General features: G+C 48.4%; 1 protein-coding gene across 7 annotated transcripts in view; it reads right to left on the reverse strand.

Moving 5' to 3' along the window:
• Unkl (unk like zinc finger) overlaps positions 1 to 20,594 on the reverse strand; it is a 43,171-nt gene that overhangs the window by 13,782 nt on the left and 8,795 nt on the right. For all 7 annotated transcript variants that reach the window (XR_007588351.1, XM_050120272.1, XM_050120146.1 and 4 more), the window contains 7 exons: positions 15,441 to 15,617; positions 14,438 to 14,571; positions 10,461 to 10,596; positions 8,931 to 9,048; positions 7,534 to 7,618; positions 6,292 to 6,374; positions 4,218 to 4,277 (listed from right to left, as the gene is read on the reverse strand). Coding sequence is in view for 6 of the 7 variants with exons in the window: in XM_050120272.1 (XP_049976229.1) it covers positions 4,218 to 4,277; positions 6,292 to 6,374; positions 7,534 to 7,618; positions 8,931 to 9,048; positions 10,461 to 10,596; positions 14,438 to 14,571; positions 15,441 to 15,617 (793 nt within the window). In the remaining variant the exon portion in view is untranslated. The remainder of the gene's footprint in view (positions 1 to 4,217; positions 4,278 to 6,291; positions 6,375 to 7,533; positions 7,619 to 8,930; positions 9,049 to 10,460; positions 10,597 to 14,437; positions 14,572 to 15,440; positions 15,618 to 20,594) is intronic.

The following is a 20,594-nucleotide window of genomic DNA, read 5'->3' on the forward strand; positions in this document are numbered from 1 at the left end:
TGCCCCCAGGGACCAGTCTCTGCCTCCTTCTCTGCCTCTTCTCTCTCCTCTTCCAATAAACCTCTCCTACGTGAGCCTTGCTGCATGGCATGACTTCTCCTCATGGTGTTTTTAAATTACAACATCGGGTTCCCTGACCAGGAGGAAAGGCTCTCCTGCTGGCAGTCTGGGGCACGCCAGGACCCTGGTACCTGGTTCACATACAACAGCCTCGCTGTTGAGTGGAGATGGAAACTAATGGATCACTGGGCCCCTCCATCTAACACCAGCATGATTGATGAGTCCCCTCTTCTCCACCGCTGGCCATTTCCCAAGAGTGAGGACTTATCTCTCAAGCTTGGCTTCTCACCTTTTGGCCTCGTCAAGCACTGGTACCAGGGAACCATGGCTCTTTTAGGCTCAGAGCCCTTAGCCCCTGCTCTGCTTGACAAATCACTGAGGCAGCCTGTGCCTTCTCGAAATCAATCCTCTCTGAATTCCTGGACACTAGGAATTATAGGCCCTTGGGTCTCACTTATCTGCCTCACTCATGGGAACTTTGGCATCGTCTATACCTCCAGCTTTTGCACTCAGTGCCTGATTTAAGGGCTTCTAAACTCATCTGCCTTTGCAGTTAAGATCTGGCCCAATTATCCCTTAGATATTGCTTTCTGATCTGCTCTCTTCCACCTTCAACAAATTTGCTTTCTCATTCGCTGATAGCTTTGCTTTTCATTCAGTACCAACAACTGGATATCTGGTGGGGTTGTCCTCCCTGGATATGAGGCTTCCTTTCTCGAGCACAGTCTTCTCCTCCCCTTCTAGCTTTTCTCAAAGTCCTGGTACAAGGTGGACTTTGCCTCTCTCGGGCTCAGAGCCCTTAGTCCCTCTTCTTGCATGACGATGTACTGAAACAGCTGTGCCCACTCAGTTTGATCCTCCCTGGTCCCTGGGATGCCAGTGTACTCAGGCCTATGGATCTTTCTCTATCTTCCTCTGCCTCATCATTGGGAACTGTGTCCTACACCTCCTCACTCTCATTGGGATGTCTTTTGAGACCCACTGATTACTCCTTTTAAATAAATCTGGCCTCAGTATTCCTTGGACCAGACAGTCGGGGAACAGAGAAAAGATTCTCCACTTTCTTTTTCAAAACCTGCTTGAGTCTGTCTGCTCTCCCTCTCTAAACGTCCCGTTTGTTCGCTGCACGTGCGGGTCAGAAGAAGTCAGCTTCCTCTTGCTCAGCACACACCGGTTCTCCCTTTCTTTCATTTACTCAACTCCTGTTCCCACTTAGCCCTGGTGATCTTTCCTGTCACTTTTCCTTGCCCTCTCAGGAGACAGCAGTGCCAGCACCCCAGCTTTCCCAGGTTCCCCAAAGATTGTAACACCCCCAGGTCAGCATGAAGCAATCTTGAGAACACAGCATTCTCATCCCCACCTCACCTGTGACCTCTTTCTAACTCACCTTTTCATAATGAACAAAAGAAGGAATGTCAGTGTCCTGTGTCTTTTCACTCTCTCTCTCTCCACCCCCTTCCACCACTGTTGTCCCTAGGGGCCGATCTCTGCCCCTTCTCTCTACTCTGCTAATAAACCTCCCATGTGAACCTTGTTGCATGGTGTGACTTCTCTTTGTGGCATTTTTAAAAATTGTAACACCTGTGCTGTCTGCCTTCACCTCCCCTTCACCAGTGGGCCCAGCCCAGAGCTGAGCTGGTGCCATGAGCTGGTCAGGCTGAGGTCCATCCCAGACAACTGAGGCCAGCATCCTGAATCATAATCACTACTGTCCACTTCCATCCACCTACCTTAAACTTCAGAGCTCACCTAAGTCCAATACCACCAAGAACACATGCACCTCTTTCCAAATAATGGGGAGCATGTCACCCCCAGAGTCCTGGTTTAGTAGAGAAGAGACTTCAAGGCCTGTTGCCTGGAATCCCAGGAGAAACCTGTGCTGTCACTTCTGGGACTTTAATACTTCAGCAATTAAGTGTTCTTCCAAAGGAACAGGTGTGCTTTCCAGCACCCAGGTAGTTCACAACCATTTGTAACTCCAGTTCCCAAGGACCCAACTGCCTCTTGTGGTTTCTGTGGACACTAGCTGTGCACATGGTACACAGACATGCGCGCAGAAACATCCATACACATACAATAAAATACTAAAAATTAAAACAAAACCTCCCTAGACTTTAAACCAGAGACCAAGAATGCAGAGAACTTGTAAAATGGCATGATGTGGCTGCCAAGTCATCAGCACAGCTGATCCGAGGGAGCTCAGGCAGGTAATATCACGCCCACACAGCAGGACACCAGTGCTCCAAACAAACAAACAAAAAACACTAATCATTTAACTGTTCTGGGTTTTATTGACTTTATTTATTGAGATTGTGTGTATGTGTATGTAGATGTGTGTGCACACCAGAGGACAACTCTTGGGAGTCGGTTCTCTCCTACCTGTGGGTCTCAGGGACCAAATCCAGGTCAGTATGCATGGTAGCAATGTCTTTTACTGCTGTACCTTCTGATTGGCCCTTAATCAGTATTAAGCATACACTTCTTTGTGGTATTAGGGACTGAACCTAGGGTCTCACATACTAGGTGTGCTGGCTAATTTTATGTCAATTTGACAAGCTAGAGTTATCTGAAAGGAGGAGATTTCAATTGATAAAACGCCTCCATAAGAACTGGGTACATGGCATTTTTATTATTATTATTTAAATTATTTACTTTTATTTTATGTGCATTGGTGTTCTGCCTGAATGTATGTCTGTTAGATTTCCTGGAACTGGAATTACAGACAGTTGTGAGCTGCCATGTGCATGCTAGAAAGTGAACCCAGATCCTCTGCAAGAGCAGCCATCTCTCTAGCCCTGGGCATTTTCTTAATTAGTGATGGATGGGAGAGAGTTCAGACTATTGTGGGTGGGGCCACCCCTGGGCTACTGGTCCTGAGTTCTGTAAGAAAGCAAGCTAAGCAAAGCAAACCATGATGAGCAAGCCAGTAAGCAGCACCCCTCACAGCCTCTGCCTCCAGGTTCTTGCCTTGCTTGAGTTCCTGTTCTGACTTCTTTCAATAATGAACAGTGACACATAAGTGTAAGCCAATAAATGCTTTCCTCCCCTACTTGCCTTTGGTCATAGTAGCCCTAACTAAAACACTAGGTAAGTATTCTATCACTGAGCAACATTCCCAGACCTTTATTTTAACCTTTAATACAATATTTTACTATCAAGCCAATGCTGCTCTTAAGCTCACAGTAATATTCTTGCCTCAAGCCTCTCAAGTAGCTGGGGTTTTATGTGCCTGCACCACAAGACCTGGCTCCCAGTGTATACTTCTGTGGCATTAATTACATTCACTCTTGGGAAAACACTATCACCACCAATTTCCAGAACGCTTTCCCTTTCCCAACTGATACTATGTCCTTGTGAACCAGGAACACCTCATCCTCCTTTCCTTGCCCTGGCTCCATGGGGAGAGCAGAAAACAGGGGAGGATGAAAACTTTCCCACAGGCCAGGCGGTGGTGGTGCACACCTTTAATCCCAGCACTAGGGAGGCAGAGGCAGGTGGATCTCTGAGAGTTCAGGACAGTCTGGTCTACAGGGCAAGTTCCAGGACAGGCTAGGCTCCAAAGCTACAGAGAAACCCTGTCTCTACAGACTTGGTAGGTAAAGATAAGGTCACTGAATGAGGTAAATGGTGTCCGTGTAAGACATGAGGACAGAGACATGCACCAAGGGATAATCCTGTGAGGCCACAGAAAGCACACAAAGTCTGGGCCTGACCTCACTTCGACCTCAATCTCTGACCTCGGGACTGGGAAATGGAGTTGTTGCTTAAGTCTGTGCCTGAGACACAGCTACAGTGGCTGTAGCTGCTGATTTCCCCAGACAAAAATGCCACAAGGCTTTAGTTTTGTTTTCAAGGACACAGGTTTTTTTTTTTTTTTTTGGAGGGAGGGGGAGGGCTTGACACAGGGTTTCTCTGTGTAGCCCTGGCTGTCCTGGAACTAGCTCTGTATACCAAGCTGGCCTCAAATTCACGGAGATCTGCCTTTCTCTGCCTCCCAAGTACTGCAATTAAAGGTGTGCGCCACCACCTCCCAGCTGTAGCTTAAATATTTTTTAACAACAAAACAAAGGACACACAAATATGAGCCCCACCAAAAGAAGATAATTACAGAACACAAGCCATACTCTGTAGCTGCAGTCACATGCCCCAGACTATACCTGCTTGCTGTCCTCACTAGTTTTCTGGTTTCCTTCAGAGGGAGAGTCTTTCCGTTTGGCCTACAAGAGAAGGGCTGCTCAGGTTAGAAAGGCAAGGGGGAGATATCTTCTGAAAACACACAGACCCACACTTTGCTTAGAATTTAGAAAATGCTGGAGCTGATGTGTTGGCCCAGGCTTGTAATTCCAGCACAAAGCAGGCTGGAGCAGGAAGATCATAAGTTTGAGACCAACCTAGGTTATATAATAAGACTTTGCCTCAAAACAAAAATTAACAAACAATCCCCAAAACAAAACACTACAGGGGCTGGAGAGATGGCTCAGTGGTTAAGAGCGTTGCCTGCTCTTCCGAAGGTCCTGAGTTCAATTCCCAGCAACCACATGGTGGCTCATAACCATCTGTAAAGAGGTCTGGCACCCTCTTCTGGCCTTCAGGCATACAGACAGGATATTGTATACATAATAAATAAATAAATTAAAAAAAAAAAACTACGAAAGTACAAGTCCTCAAAGACACGAGAAACCGAGTTGTTCTCATGGCTCCTGTCCATTGGTACCAAAGCCCCTTCCACACTTGGATCACTCGGGACTGACAGTCTGTGGGGCACTACACACGCACCAAGAGCCAAGCAGCTGTTCAATAAAAAGGGCTGGGCATGGGCTCATGAATTCATCACACTAAACAGGCCCTCATATGAAGGTCAAAGCAATGGCATCATGCTGGGGACTAGAACTAAGAACCCTGGTCTCCTGTTTGACCCAAACAGCAGCGACACTGACAGCACAGGAGTGTGAGTACTGCCCCAGGGAGACCCAGCTGTACCTTGAGGGAGGATAGCTCCAACCACTCAAGGTCCTGTGAGGGTTTTGTGACAATCCCGAGGGAAAAGTGGCAAGTTCTGGGTATACAGAGTGCCAGCAGCGTTCCGGACACTAAAGCAGGAATGAATGCGGAGATGCTGCCTCCACAGGCATCTCGGTCCAGTGGTCCACCACCACACATTTACACTAGCAGAGGATACCCAGGACAGACTCAGACGCTGTCCACAAAGGACCATCCTCAGGCAGAAGGGGAAAAAGAGCAATAGTGACTAAGACCTAGACCATGAACAGACATTTCCTGAGTCTCAGGGGCCTGTCAATTGACCCAGGCTCCACCCAAGTGGCCTCGGCAAGAGAGTGAAGTGATACACAAGTGCACGAGCTAAGCAGAGTGGCTCTGTTCAACAAATTATTGTTTTTTCTTTTTCTTTTTTAAAGATTTTATCTATTTATTATATATACAGTGTTCTACCTGCATGTATGCCTGTATACCAGGACACCAGATCTCATTATAGACAGTTGTGAGCCACCATGTGGTTGCTGGGAATTGAACTCAGGACCTTTGGAAGAGCAACCAGTGTTCTCAACCTCTAAGCCATTTCTCCAGCCCCTTGTTTTTGTTTTTCAAGACAGGGCTTTTCTGTGTAGTCCTGGTTGTCCTGGAACTCACTCTGTAGACCAGGCTGGCCTCAAACTCAGAGATCCACCTCCCTCTGCTTCTTGAGTGCTGGGATTAAAGGCCTGTACCACCATCGACCAGCAAGTTCGGGAATATTTCAATGTTACTCAAACAGTTTTAGAAACAAATACTAGCTTCAGTCCACTTTTGAAAAGCCTGTCCCCACACTGGGAGCCCTCCTCAGGATTTACTCTAGTGCCCGACCCAGGCACAGACAGGAAGCGGTTTCTAAGTAGGATGAGGACAGATACATGATGTCCTCATCCAACACCTGGGCATGCCATATCAGATACCATTTATTGATGACCTCCAACTGCCTAGGAACCTAACAGCCCAAGGGATGGCAAAGATGAGGAAGGCAAGGCACCGGGTGCCTGCTAAAGCAAGATCCCACCAGTCAGCATACCAGGGGTGTGTCCTGCTCCAGCCCTGGCAGGAATAGAGTCACGATTTTTCTAGACTCTTTTAGAAGGTACCACAATGTAGGCTGCCTCCAACCACAGCACCCAAATGCCAAATATCATCTCATCTCTGTCCCCAACAGTGTGATTAAGCCAAGCAATGTCCACTTACACTTCCAGGCTGGCTGCTGTAAGTCGAGGCGCTGTTGGAACTGAGGTCACGGCAGCTCCAGTCATTCACCATTCCCAGGCTTTCTACCAAGAAGAAAGAACAGCTGGCATTGAGGAGCTGACAGCTGGCCCACGGAAGAGGTGGAGAGCACAGGCTGGTATTATAGCCACTTCCCCTTTCCTGGATGGCAGGCCAGCCCTCACAGAGCCATTTAACCTTTCCTTTTTAATTTCTTTTTAGGAGCTGCAGATACTGGATGGTTAGGAGCATTTGCTGCTCTTGCAGAGGACCTGGGTTCAGTTCCCAGAACTACATGGTAGTTCACAACCATTTGTAACTCCAGTTCCAGGGAATGCAACACTTTTGGCTTTTGCAGGCACCAGGCACACGTGTAGTGCACGTAAACATATGCAAACAAAACACATGCATAAAAACAAATAATCCTATTTTTTAAAGTCTATTATTAAGTATGTGTACAATATGCATCTCTGTGTGGGTATGAGCATATGAGTGCAGGTACCCCAAGACTGGTAGTTGTGGGCCTCCTGATGAGGGTGCTGGGAACTCAACTCTCATTCCCTGCAAGAGCAATACCTGCTCTTAACCACTGACCCATCTCTCTAGCTCCCAAACAGTACCATTTGGATTCAATAATTTTAATATGAAAATCACATGTCAAGTGTGAATAGAGCAGCCATCCCAACTGAGACAGGAAGTGAAGTTTGCACTTTGTAACTATTTTATAAACACCAGAACCCACACTCCAGAGCAGGGGACAGCTTTAGAGCATCTACTATGAGCCTACTGACAACTACTGACTACTAGGCTCTGGGGCAGCGAGCCAAGCCTAATTAAGAGACCTAGGTATCTCTTCCAGCTACACAGACAGACACTGACTTCAGAGTCACTGCCACTCAGTCCCACTAGAACAGTAGCTCAGGGAAGGTGTAGGTGAGCAGGTGAATGACAAGCAGATCTGGATCTCCCTGAGGTACGTGGAGCCCAGTAGTCTGGTCTGTCCCTGATGTAAAGGGCAGAGCAGGTCCAGCCATGTAGCGTGAGCCCCACCCCAGCCATCTAAATGAGCATGACCTTATGTATAGATGTGGCCAGTTCCCAGGTCACAGTGCTGAGCCACCACTCAAAGCTGGCTTTGGATGAGATTCTGTGGAGCTGCTGAGTGAGGTATGTGGCCACATGGTGGCCGGGGTGGCCCCAGGAAACTGAAGGTTGTCTACTTACTCTCTACGTGTGCAAAGGCACAGAAAGGGCCCCGAGGGCAGTAGCCAGTCTGGCGCATATCGTTGCATTTTGTAGATTTGTAGATCTAGGAAATAAGACAAGATGGACGCTTATTCATCTGGGTTCCTGTGAGAAGAGCACAGCTGGTGGCTCAGAACACACCAGCAATCAGACTGCGTGGGCTCATCCAGCTGCAGAACGGATATGCAGAGTCTCCAAGAGTTCACGGAAGGCCTGGTTCTCAGGACTAGAAGATGGTGAAACCTGGACAAGTCAGGGCCTAGTGGGCAGTCCCTAGAATAATGAGGCATGCTCTTGTGGGGGCAGGGCAGGCCCAAAGCTATGGGGCCATGTAATCAGAACTTCGAGCTACACAAACCTTTTCTTTCCAGTGATGGAAGGTAGCCACCACACTGTTTGCCCCTAGATGCCCGTGGTCCTGAATACCCTTCTCCTCCCAAGACACTGGCCAGGGCCAAACCTGTCAATCAGACCTCCATGCAAAGGCACTCTTCTACTTGACATCACTGGAAGAGGTGTCTAACTCTCTCTGAGATACAGCAGAAGCTCAAGCAATGCCTGCTCAACCTTGTGGCTAGACAATTCACCATGGCAACCTGGGAAAGGGCAGACAAGCCTCGGCGCCAGGAACTCTACCCCAAGGGGCAACATTTGCCCAAATACCAAAACCATAGCATAGCATCCATTACACAGGCTCAGGGAAGGTCATGATGACAGCACCCCTGCACTAGCAGACTTAAGCTTACATAGAGAACCATTTCCTTCAGGTTCTCCAGCCTAGCCCCGGCTCCCTGGAGTCTCAGGGCTCCAAGGACAGTCCTTTTGCTTCTTCATTTTAACTCAAATCTAAGTGTGTTCTGCTTGGTGACTGAGTAGTCAGGGTGAACTCATAAGGACAGGGCCAAACACCTATTTAGACCATTCCATGGGACAGGCAGTCCTCACCGTCCTGGTGGTAACCTTTGAACCCCTGGAAAACCCTCACTAGTGAGAGCCTCAGGGCTAGGCGGTTCATCTCACATGGCACGCAGGGCGGAGCTGTGGGCCACACAAGATCAGCTGGACCCCAATAGGCACTGGCAATAGAGCAGCCATGACCAGGTGGGTGAGTGGAACCCTCTAGTAAAACTGTCCCTCCCTGGTCAGACCCCTTGTTCTAGGAGAGGGAAGTGCTGTCCTCACTCCCTGAGTGTCGTTCCGCATGGCTCCTCCCGACCCCATTCCCCAACTCCTCCTAGGCTGATTTAGTACCTCTCAGTGCAATCCAACAGTGTGCACCGAGTAGCGTTTCTGAGTCCTAAGTGCCCTTCCAGTGAGGGCTCCACACACAGCAAGCCCCTGTTGAGCTGCCCCGCCCCCACCTGCCTGATGCCTACCTCAGGATGGAATTGTTGCTCCGTGCGGGAATGGCAGTACTGACAGCTGTCCCCACCCTCACACCGTGAGGGCTCGCCCCATTCGTCACCGTGTTTCACACTAGGGCAAGGTGTGGACCTAGAGTAGGAAGAATGCACCCGTGTGCTCAGAACCGGGCTCCCAACAGTGGGCAGAAGGCAAAGTGAACCTACAGTGATCATGCTACCCCGCACTCCCCATCTGAGTCAGGGCTGCCCGGGTGAAGGGGTGAGGAACAGTGGGTACAGGGCCCCACAGCGGGTGTTGGCCCAGGGCTCTGCCTGATTCTGCAGCAAAGTAGAATCTGAGACTTGAAGCTTAAGTGACCCACATTCCCCACACTTTCTGGCAGTTTCATGACCACTCATTTGGGGTTTATAGTCAGAATTCCCACCCCTCGGGCTCTTAAAAGCCTGAAGTAGTGGCACACAACCACTAATCTGTATTATTCCTGGTTTGTTACTCAGGTCTCTTGACCCTGAAGCTATTCAGAAAGCAGTGAAGTCACAAATCCACCATCTTCATCTATCAGAACAGGTGTTTCTGGGCACTCAAACGGTCACGGGATTATGATTACAAAGAGAAGAGGTTGGCCCTCTGCAAAGAAAAGGTGCAGGCTGAAAGAGGAACCTGTGGGGACTGAGGCATGGGCCACCGGGAGTGCTGACAGCAAACCCAAAGGGAGGCCAGCAATACAGACAGGGGCGGCCAGAGGCAAGAGTGGATAATGCTTTGGAAAATGGGGGACCACCAGCCTGCTGGGACCCCAACCCAGATGCAGGTGAGAATCAGAAGGGCAAGAAGTTGAGCATCCCCCAGAGTTCTCCATCTCCAGATTCAGTGCCCTGCTATCAGTCTGGAAGGTGAACTCTGTCTCACATCCCAGGAAAGCCAAATGTGCAGTGCCTACTGGGCAGGACGCAGCCCCGACATTGCAGAGGTGCAGGGGTGGTGCATTACATTGTGCAGGGGTGATGCATTATTACCAGAAGTGCCAGTGGAAATACACAGGCTGCAGGGGGGTGTCCCAGCTGTGTTCCCTACCCCTTGAGGGCTATCAGTGGGCAGATCATGTGGGAACCACTGTGCCTGAATGCTGCCTGTCCTGGAACTAGCTCACGTACACCAGGCTGTCCTCGAACTCACAGAGATCCACTTGCCTCTGCCTCCCAAGTGCTGGGATTAAAGGTGTGCGCCACCACCGCCCAGCACAAGCCTAGCCCCTTTAAGACAGCTTTCTTGCCTATGGGCTGACAGTTTTGCTGAGCAGGAATCCTCAAAGGGAGAACTCAAAAAGTGGACATCTCTATGACAACAGTATGGAAAATGCTTCTCCTCCCCAGCATGAGGTGCAAGGGTCACAGGAAAAAAGTAAAGAAACCTCATGACCCTGGCTCTGTCAGATGAACAGAGGCAGCAGGAGCTGCAGAGCAATCAGGCCAGTGGCTACAGTGAAGATGGATAGTCTAGAGCCAGAGCAGGGTCCTCCTGTCTGTGATCCCTGAACCTACCTGTACTGGAACCTCCTGGGGTTCCGACGGCGGTCTCTGCTGTTGTGGTAGTGTGGACAGGCGTAGCCCTGGCGACATAGGCGTGGTGGCTTTGGGCACTGCTCTGTCTTATAGCTTCCCAATACGAAGTTACTGTCTGTAAAACAGATGCAAGAAAACCTGGCCTTGAGTGCTCAGTTACATCAGGCATAGCAGTTTAAAGTCCAGACACATCCATCACCACTGAGTAGATAATCAAACACAGCTCACTTGTCAGGAAGGACCAGCCCTAATGGACTTACTATGGATTGCCCCCAAAGACACTATACACAGTAGGAGATGCCAGGTACAAGGCTGTAAGTATGACCAACATACATAATATGTACACAGTAGGGAAACCCGGAGATGGAAGGTCACCAGAAGACAGGGATCAAGGCCAGTCTTAGTGAAACGAAGCCCTCCCTCAAAAAGGAAGGAACTGAAATGGCAGTGAAGTGACGATCACACTTGTGTGGCCGTATTAAAGTCACTGACAGGCTGAGGACACGGTTAGTGGTCTTAAGCACTTGCTGTGCAACCATGAGGATCAACTCCAGATCCCAGAATTTATGTAAATCCCACACAGGCATGAGAATCTGCCTATAATTCCATCGCTCAGAATGCAGACCCAGTGAGCTGTGGGTACAACTCAAAGACCTTGTGTCAATGAATAAGAAGAGAGAGTGACAGAGGATGAGAGCTGATGTGAACCTTGGGCTTCTGCATATAACCAGACACACAGCATCTGCCCACAAACACATATTCACAGGCACGCACATACCTACCTCCTCCCCACCACACGCACACAAGCCAACAACGAAAACAGCTTTTCTGAGAAAATGCTTGTCCCCAGCTCACTGACCCACTCCCATTCTCAGGAATGTCTTTTCTTTCTTGAACTACTTCTATCACCTTAAGAAACAGCTTTCTGAGATGTAACTCTAATCTCGACAAGCTTGGGTGACGGACGAAGGGCCAGTGTAGGTCTACCCGAGGCACCTGCTATCTGGCTCTACTGTGGATGCTGTTGGTAAGGCTGGTGTGCACAGGAGCACAGGCCTGGGTTTCCCCCTCAGTCTGCTGTGAACACAGTACTCTTAGGCCAGCAAGATAGCTCAGCTATCTGCATAAACTCGGTCACCTGAACACAGACTCTGGAACCCACAGTGGAAGGGGAGAACTGATCCCCACAAGTTGTCCTCTGACTGCTACCCAAGACCACAGCATTTGGATGCCACCCCCATCTCTAATGATGGTGATGGAGGAGAAGAAATTCCTACTTTCAAAAACGCTTTAACATTTTAAAACAAACAAAACAAAACAAACACATTACATGCAATCCAGGCTGGCTTTAACCTCCCGTGTCTATCTCCCTGGTGGTGGGATCAGAGGTGTTAGCCACCATGCTCCCTTGGATTGTGCTGGAGATTAAACCTTGGATCTTTTGTTAGGGAGGTGCTGGGAGTGAACCTAGGACCGAGCCCAGGCAAGTGATCTTATACAGAGTTACACAAACTCAACTCTCTTTTTACTTTCTATTTTGAGACAGGATCCCATTAATTGATCAAATTGGCCTAGATTTTGCAATCTTGCTCAGACCCAGACTCCCAAGTGGTAAGATTACAGGTATATACCAGCCAAACCCAGCTCAATATCTATGTTAACTCTATGAAACACTCTTGCTATGTAGCCTAGGCGGGGCTTCAGTTCATAATCGTCCTTCATCAGCCTCCTGAGTGCTGGACTCACAAAGTGTGTATCATCAACGTTCATTTTAAAAATGATTTAACTTCATGCTGGGTGGTGGTGGCACATGCCCTAATCCCAGCACCTGGGAGGTAGAGGCAGTTGGATCTTTGAGTTCGAGGCCAGTATGGTCTATAGAGTTAGTTCCAGGACAGCCAGGGCTACTCAGAAAAACCCTGTCTCAAAACAAAAGTTAACTTTGAGGCTGACTATGGTAGTACACACCTTTCATTCCAGTACTGGAGAGGCAGAGGCACGCCTATCTCTATGAGTTCACGGTTGGCCTGGGCTACATTAGTGAGACCCTATCTTAAAAACAAAACAAAGCAAAGCCCCAAGCAAATAAAAACATGAATAAAGATCCATAAAAATCACCTCCTGTCTTTCCTTCTTGCTCAGCTAAGTCCTCAGCTAAGTCTAACAGGGACGGGGGTTCTCGCCTCCCACCTGTGACACTGGATCAGATGCCCACTTGGCAGAGGAGAACATACCCTGCCAACAGGGAGGCTGCTGAATAGAGCAGAAAGGAGATAAAAACAAAGCCAGACATGAAGCTGCTGCCACATCCTCTAGCCGAATATCACACCCTGTCCCCGACTCTGGGACAGGCCACTGGAGTCTCCCTCTGCAACAGAGACTGGGCAGGCAGTGTCCCCTCTCCTCTCCAATGTAGTAACAGGCCATAGCTTGTCAGCACCGAGCCAGGTGGGGCATGAAGAGAGCGCAGTGTGAATCTCAGTGCTGCCAGCCAGCATAGCGGGAGAACCACAGTAAGAAGTGGACACGGAGTCAGAAACAGCTCCACAGTCATGCTATTAATTTATCCCAGCCTCTGGCCCCTAGCTCAACTCACTTTATACACGAGGGAAGAAGACTGCAGGGAGACAGTCCACAGCTGGACTAGTTACAGTGTGAATGCACTAATTACAAACTAGAAAGCCCTAAGCAGACCAAGTCGGAGGGGGTGCATCAAGACTGAATATATTTCCCAAAACATCACAGACTGGACATACCCCCCATAGATATGCATAGTTAAGAAAATAATAAAAACAAATCTTAAAAAACAATAACCATGTATGCTGACAGATACGGGTCTTTGATCCCGGCACTCTGGAGGCAGAAGCAGGATCTCTATAGCAAGTTCCAGGACAGCCAAGGTTACACAAGAAACCCTGTCTTGAGAAACCAAAACCAAACCAAACCAGAACAACAACAAACAGAAAAACCTTCACAGACCATGGGTAGCACACGACCACCCCTTACCATGGAATTTCTGTGTGTGTGGGTACACGTCCTTGAGAGCACGCGTGGAGCCAGAGGCTGAGTCAAGTGTCTTCCTTTAGCACTCCCACCTCAGCACTACTTCATGTGCAGGAGTGTTCGTCTGCATGTGTGTCTGTGGACCATGTGTGTGCCTGGTGCCCATGGAGGCCCCTGGAACTGGAGTTACAGGCCGTTGTGAGCAGCCATGTGGATGCTGGGAAACACTCTGGTCCTCTGCAACAGCAGCAGTGCTCTCAACTTACTGTTTGGAACCCAGAGCTTACCAACTGGCTGAACTGGCTGGGTAACAAGCCTTTAAGATCCTCCTGCCTCCACCTCCCCGGGGCTTGGCCTGAAGGCCTGCACTGTAGCTCTCAGGCTTTCTAAGGGATCCTGGGCATCAGACTCAGATCCCAACACTTATACAACAAGCACTTTCCTCCCATCCCCCAAGCCCCTAAAAGGCTGCTTTTTATGCCTTTTATCTTTTTTTATCTTTTACCACAAAACTAGACTTTTACTCTTCACAACTATCGTTCATGGAGCCTGCAGGGAATATAGATTTCACAGCTCCAAGGGACAAGTCAAGGACAGACAAACATCTGATTTAAGCTCCAGACATACAGAAACCCAGGTTTAGGCAGGTGGACCCGACTTTAATGGGGTAGGTGACAGCAGACAATAGCTAGCAATGTGCTGGAACACGCTGCCTGGAAGTTACTGTGGTCCCTGAACACTTCCCTCAACCCCACAGCCAACCAGCACCACCCACAAAGACGCCAGGTGGAATGGGGCCAGCACAGTCGGGGACCAGATGGCTGGGTTCAAATCCCCTTTGGCCATCTGTTTCCTAAATGGTTGACGGCTAGCAGTGGACTGCGGAACCTGATTTTCCATTCAATCCTCTTGCAGGTTATGTACCAAGTGAAAGGTCACAACTCTCCCCTTACCTTGCCACCGGGGATCCTCACCCAGGATCTTCTCGATCATGGCCTGGCTGGCCAAGACTCCAGGCTGCAGATCAGGTACACCATCCCCACCACTGAGTTGGCCATTCTGCAGGGCTTCCTGAGCCTGAAGCTCCCTGTAACCAATAGCATAGCACAGCACAGCAGTTATAGCCTGAATGTCCCTAGAGGTGGGGAAAGTCAGCGGAATCGATGACTCTGAAGTCACGTGACTGGCACTTCACTGGCACTACCTGGACGTTTAGGGCCAGACTACAGTGGCAGTAAACACAGGAGCAGTCTTAGGACACCAGTTCTATCTCAAATTGCAATTTTAGAGCTGGTTCATTTACAAAGGATCTGCCCCCACTCCTTCCATTTCAGACAGGGTCAATGTAATCCTGGCACTCCTAGAACTTGCTACGTAGACCAGGCTGTTCTGAAACTTAAAGAGATCTGCCTGCCTCTGCCTCCTGAGTGCTGAGATTAAATGCATTTGAGGAGTAGAGGGACTCGCTCTGCTGTAGCCCAGAACACCCTGGTATTTACTGTTGCCCTATATTGCAGACAGGGCTTGAACCTGTGGCAGCCTGAGCCTGACTCAGTCTCCCAAGTGTTAGGACATTATAGGCGTGAGCTCAGATAGGATCTACTTTCCACAGCAGCTAGGCACATATGGTGTTCATCCGTCTAGACGGAAAGCATTAAACCACCGTCCCTAATTGTGGCTCACAATACACAAGGAAACAGTGAGAACAGATTGGGGCGGCCAGGGACAGGCCTCCATGGGTAGAGTGCTTGCATGGCATGCATGAAACCCTGAGTTTGACCCTTAGCCACCATAAACTGTAACAATGGCAAACTCTGTAATCTTAGCACTCGAGGAATGATAGGAGGCCAGTTTGAGGCCAGTGTGGCATACACAGGAGATCCTATCCCCAAACTGGGGCTCAGAAAGAGATGCTTTGAAGCAAAGATGCCAGAAGCAGCAAGGGAGGAAGCTCACCTGATATCACACACAGGTGGCCGCAGGTCCAGGGGCCCATGTGCGAAGGCACAGTGCAGGCCATTCTTCACACAGTGGCCCCGTGCATCTGTTTCATGGATACATGTGCCTGTCTTGTAGTAGCGCAGGTGGTACTTGCGCTCAGTGTCCCCAGTTGTTCGATGCAGGTAGGGGCATCTGGGAAGCAGAGGGGTGAACACACTGACAAGTTCTTGTAGACTTAGAGCAGACCCTGTGGTCCACCGGCCTCCCGCTTCTCTATTCCTGCACACCAAGGTCTGCTCTTACCGAATGAGTACCTGTCCTCTACCCTATGGCATAGACCTCTCCTTATTTTACCATGCATTGCTACTAGTACTGGTCAGTTTTCTGTCAACTTGACACAGCCAGGGACATATGGGACCAGGGAACCTCAGCCAAGAAAATGCCTCCATCCGATCGACCTTTCGCAAACCTGTGAGGCATTTTCTTGATTGATAGTTGATGTGGGAGGGTCCAACGCTGGGCAGGTGATCCCAGTTTGTACAAGAAAACAAACTGAGCTGGGTGGTGACAGCACACACCTCTTAATCCCAGCACTCAGGAGGCAGAGGCAGGTGATCTCTGTGAGTTCGAGGCCAGACTGGTCTACAGAGAGAGTTCCAGGACAGCAAGAGCTACACAGAGAAACCCTGTCTCGAAATAACAAAAAAGAAAGAAGAAAGCAAAGTGAGCAAGCCAGTGAGACTGTACGCAGAGTTCTTCTAGGGCATCTGCTTCCATTTCTGCCTCAAGTGCCCTCAGTGATGGACTGTGATGTGGAGTGTGAGCCACTTAAGCCCTTTCCTCCCCAAACTGCTTTCAGTCAGAATGTTTTAGCACAGAAAGAAAAAAGCAAACTAAGACATTATCCTTATTATCACTAATTACTATGCCAAAATTAATAGACCACATAAAGACAGAGGCTTTTGGCTGATGAGAACGTTACAGGCCTACATAACCAACGGCCTTACTTCTCTGGTCTCCCTCCACTCCATCCCCAGTGCTAAGGTTACCGCCACACCCAGTTTATGTGGTGCTCGGGGTTGAACCCAGGGCTTCGTGCACACGAGGCGAACAATGAGCTCCACAGTCACAGCCTTTTAACTGATTTTATTTTATTTACTTTTTAAAGTAGTGTTCAGTCAACAGTTTACTTTTGTTTCCTGGAAGTTCTGGGAATTGAACCTGGGACCGTGTGCATGCTAGGCAAGTGCTCTATCACTAACTACAGACTTTTAGTTAATGTAGTAAATAAAGTTTAAAATAAAAATATCTCCCCAAGAAAAGAATGAATTTTATTACAAATAAGCATTAAAGCACAGTCCATCATACAAAAAGTCTGGAATGACAGAGTGGTATCTTCTCCCTTTTGAAGTCGCAAAGGAAGCAAGCAACTGCCAAAGCTGCGCCCATCACTTCTCTCAAACTGGGAGGTAAACTGTCCTGTCAAGTCTGTATTTTGAGACAGGTCTTATGTATGCCAGGCTGCCTGAAACTTGCTGTGTACCCCAGGATGTCCTTGAACTCCTAATTCTCCAATCTCTACATCTCAAGTGCCAGAGCTACAGTGGATGCCATACCTAACCTTTACTATTTTTTCTAAGAAATGTCTTAATACATCATTTTTGTCTATGTGTTGGTCCAACAACCCCAGAAGTCTCTTCTTTCCAGGACTTAACTCATGATGTTATTTAGTGGCCGTTACCTTTATCTAAGCCATTCCATTAGTTCTGGATCTCACTACGTAGATCTGGCAGGCTCAGAACCCCTATTAGACCAGGCTGGCCTCAATCCCAGAGATCTACCTGGTTCTGCCTCCTGAATGCTGGGATTAAAGTGTGTGCCACTACTTCCAGCCCTGAATAAATTTTTGTTTTTGGTTTTCAAGACAGGGTTTTCTCAATGTATCCTTGGCTGTCTTGGAACTCTCTCTGAAGACCAGGCTAGTCTCGAACTCACAGATACCTGCCTGCCTCTGCCTCCCGAGTGCTGGGGTTAAAGGCATGCACCACCACCACCCAGCTTAAATAAAATCCTTAAATGTGCTTTCTTGTCATACACACAAGTCATGCTATCTTTCTGTCAAGTTATTATCAGAGAAGGTTAAAGGTGATTTCTGAGTCCACATCCTGTTGTTTTCAAGGACCCCAAAGAGGGAAAGGGGTCAGGAAGAGCCAAGGCAGAACCTGGGACAAAATCGAAGATAGGGCAATGTCATGTCACAATCATACAGCAGGCACGTGGCTATCTGCGCCCAGAAGAGTCATAAACCAGAGAAACAGGAACAGAGCAAAGAGGCCTCAGACTGTAGGGTGTGTGAGAGAGATGAGGACAACACTACAAACACGTCCTCACGCAGGATGAAATGGGCCTCACCTCCATTTACAGCCCACATCTACCTTGTAGTGACCAGGGATGTGCCCATTCCAGTGCTCATTCATTCTAACTGCCATCCAATTAGAGAAAACGGTGGGACACAGAAAAACATCACTCCAGAGGGGTAGGGAGAGAGGGCCCTACACTGCAGTGGCAACTCACCAACCCTTATCCACTCCCTCAATTTCACACTGAAATTTATGTCCATTCCCATGGGGTTTGCTCTGACTTGTGCTGAGGGGCACCTTGCTTCTCTGCTCCAGGACCATTGCCATGGCAACCAGAGCCCAGCCTGAGATCTCTCCACAGAACAGCTGCATTTCCACTGCCTCGCACTTTTCTGCTTGGCCAGGCTATCACTGCCCACTACTCTGTGGCCTCAAAGCCTGAGCTCAGATCAAATATAAATAAAATACCTTAATGATGACATGCTTGTTTTTAACCCGTTTAATTTTTCAAGACAGGGTTTCTCGTGTAACAGCCCTGGCTGGCCTAGAACTCGCTTTGTAGACCAGGCTGGCCTTGAACTCTGAGATCCACCTGTCTCTGCCTCCTGAGTGCTGGGATTAAAGGAACATGCACCACTGCACAGCTCGAGCTTCCACTTCTAAGATTTAGAGCAGTCTGTCTTGTGTCTTGATGGCGGTGGCATGTGTCACATAGTTCTTACCTGCGATGTCTCTGTGGAAAGACCCTTACACAGTGTTTCACATAAAACTCATGGGGGATCAGGCCTGATGGTGTACACCTTTAACCCTGCACTAGGGACCTAGAGGAAGGCATTTCGCTGTGAGTTCAAGGCCAGCCTGGTCTACAAAGCAAAATACATAGTGAGATCCTGTCTCAAAAAATAAAGGGGCAGGCAGATCTCTGGGAGTTCAAGGCCAGCCTAGTCTATAAGAGCTAGTTCCTGGACCAGCACCAAAAGCTACAGAGAAACCCTGTCTCGAAAAAAAAAAACAATAAATAAATAAATAAATAAATAAATAAATAAATAAAAATAAATAAATAAATGTAAAAAGTTGTAGGGCCTAGGGCTTAAGTAAAAACTGAACTCCCTGGAGGGTGAGTGTGAGCTGCAACTGTGCAAACTTCTGCCATGAATGGAAGGCGTGAGCAGCCCAGATAGCTGGAGCACCACATGTGAAAGGCAGAGGCAGGAAGATCTCTGAGTTTGAGGCCAGCCTGGTCTAGAGAGCCAGTTCCAGAATAGCCAGGGCTACAGAAAAACCCTGTCNAAAAAAAAAAAAAAAAAAAAAAAAGGGAAGAAATGGAAACCCAGCAAGTTACCCCAGTGTGGTGGTTTGACTGAGAATGGCCGCCATAGGCTCATATATTTGAATGTGTGCTCATCAGGGACTGGCACTAGTTGAAAGGGATTTAAGAGGTGTGACCTTGCTGGAGGAAGTGTGTCACTGAGAGTAAGCTTTGAGGTTTCAAAAGCTGAAAGCAGGCCCAGTGTCTCTCTCTCCCTGCTGCCTGTGGATCCAGATGCAGAACTCTCAGCTACACCTCCAGCGCCATGTCTGCTTGCCTGCCACCACGCTTCCGCTTCCCGCCGTGATGATAATGAGACTAAACCTCAGGAACTGTAAGCCAGCCAGAGATAAATGCTTTCTTTGGGAAGAGGTGCTGTGGTCATGGTGTCTCTTCATAGCAACAGAACACCGACTAAGATAAAGCTTCCATAAGGATCTACAATGAGAAAGGAGCCCCCTTATATCCTCAAGTCCACCTAGGCAGTATCTGTTCCCAGACTCCCCAAGTATCTTTAGATGGGAGAGAGACTGCCCCTGAGCCAAGTAGGAAAATGAGGCCTGCTGCTCAGAAAAGGGAAAGAAGCAGGATGTGGAGGCTCTCGCCTGTAATTCCAGCAACATGGAGGCTGCGGCAGGAGGACTGCCAAAAGGTCAATCCCACCTTGTATTCCCAAATGAAAGCCTGTTTTAACAACAACAAAACCACGCCTAACTAAACTAACTAAACCAAACTCTCAGAAGAGTTGCATCAAATTAATGAATTCAATTTTTTTTTTTTGTATAAATAGGACAAACTGAAGTCTTTAGCCAACTACATCACTAGGGACAGACTCTAAGTCAACAACAGTCCGTTGGCACACAGTGGGGGCTACCTGAACCTTCTCCATCCAAACAACCATAGGTACGGTACACACTCCTGGTTCCCCTGAAAGGTCTTTGCCTCCTAGAGTTCAGGAAGGCATACTGATACTTGATAAAGGAGCTAAAAGTATACAATGGAAAAAAGAGAGCATCTTCAACAAACTGTGCTGGCAAAACTGGATGTCAATCTGTGGAAGAATGAAAATAGATCCATATCTATCACCATGCACAAAACTCAAGTCCAAGTGGATTAAAGACCTCAATATCAGTCCGAACACACTGAACCTGATAGAAGAGAAAGTGGGAAGTACTCTACAACACGTGGGCACAGGAGACCACTTCCTACGTATAACCCCAGCAGCACTGACATTAAGGGCTTCATTGAATAAATGGGACCTCCTGTGACTGAGAAGCTTCTGTAAAGCAAAGGACACTGTCACTAAGACAGAAAGGCAACCAACTGACTGGGAGAAGATCTTCACCAACCCCACAACTGACAAAGGTCTGATCTCCAAAATATATAAAGAACTCAAGAAACTAGACCGTAAAAGGCTAATCAACCCAATTATAAAATGGGGCACTGAGCTGAACAGAGATCTCTCAACAGAAGAAGTTCAAATGGCCAAAAGACACCTAA

The sequence above is a fragment of the Alexandromys fortis genome, unplaced genomic scaffold (assembly GCF_014885135.2).
Source record: "Alexandromys fortis isolate MF-2015 unplaced genomic scaffold, M_Fortis_MF-2015_v1.1 scaffold_29, whole genome shotgun sequence".
Lineage (NCBI taxonomy): Eukaryota > Metazoa > Chordata > Mammalia > Rodentia > Cricetidae > Alexandromys > Alexandromys fortis.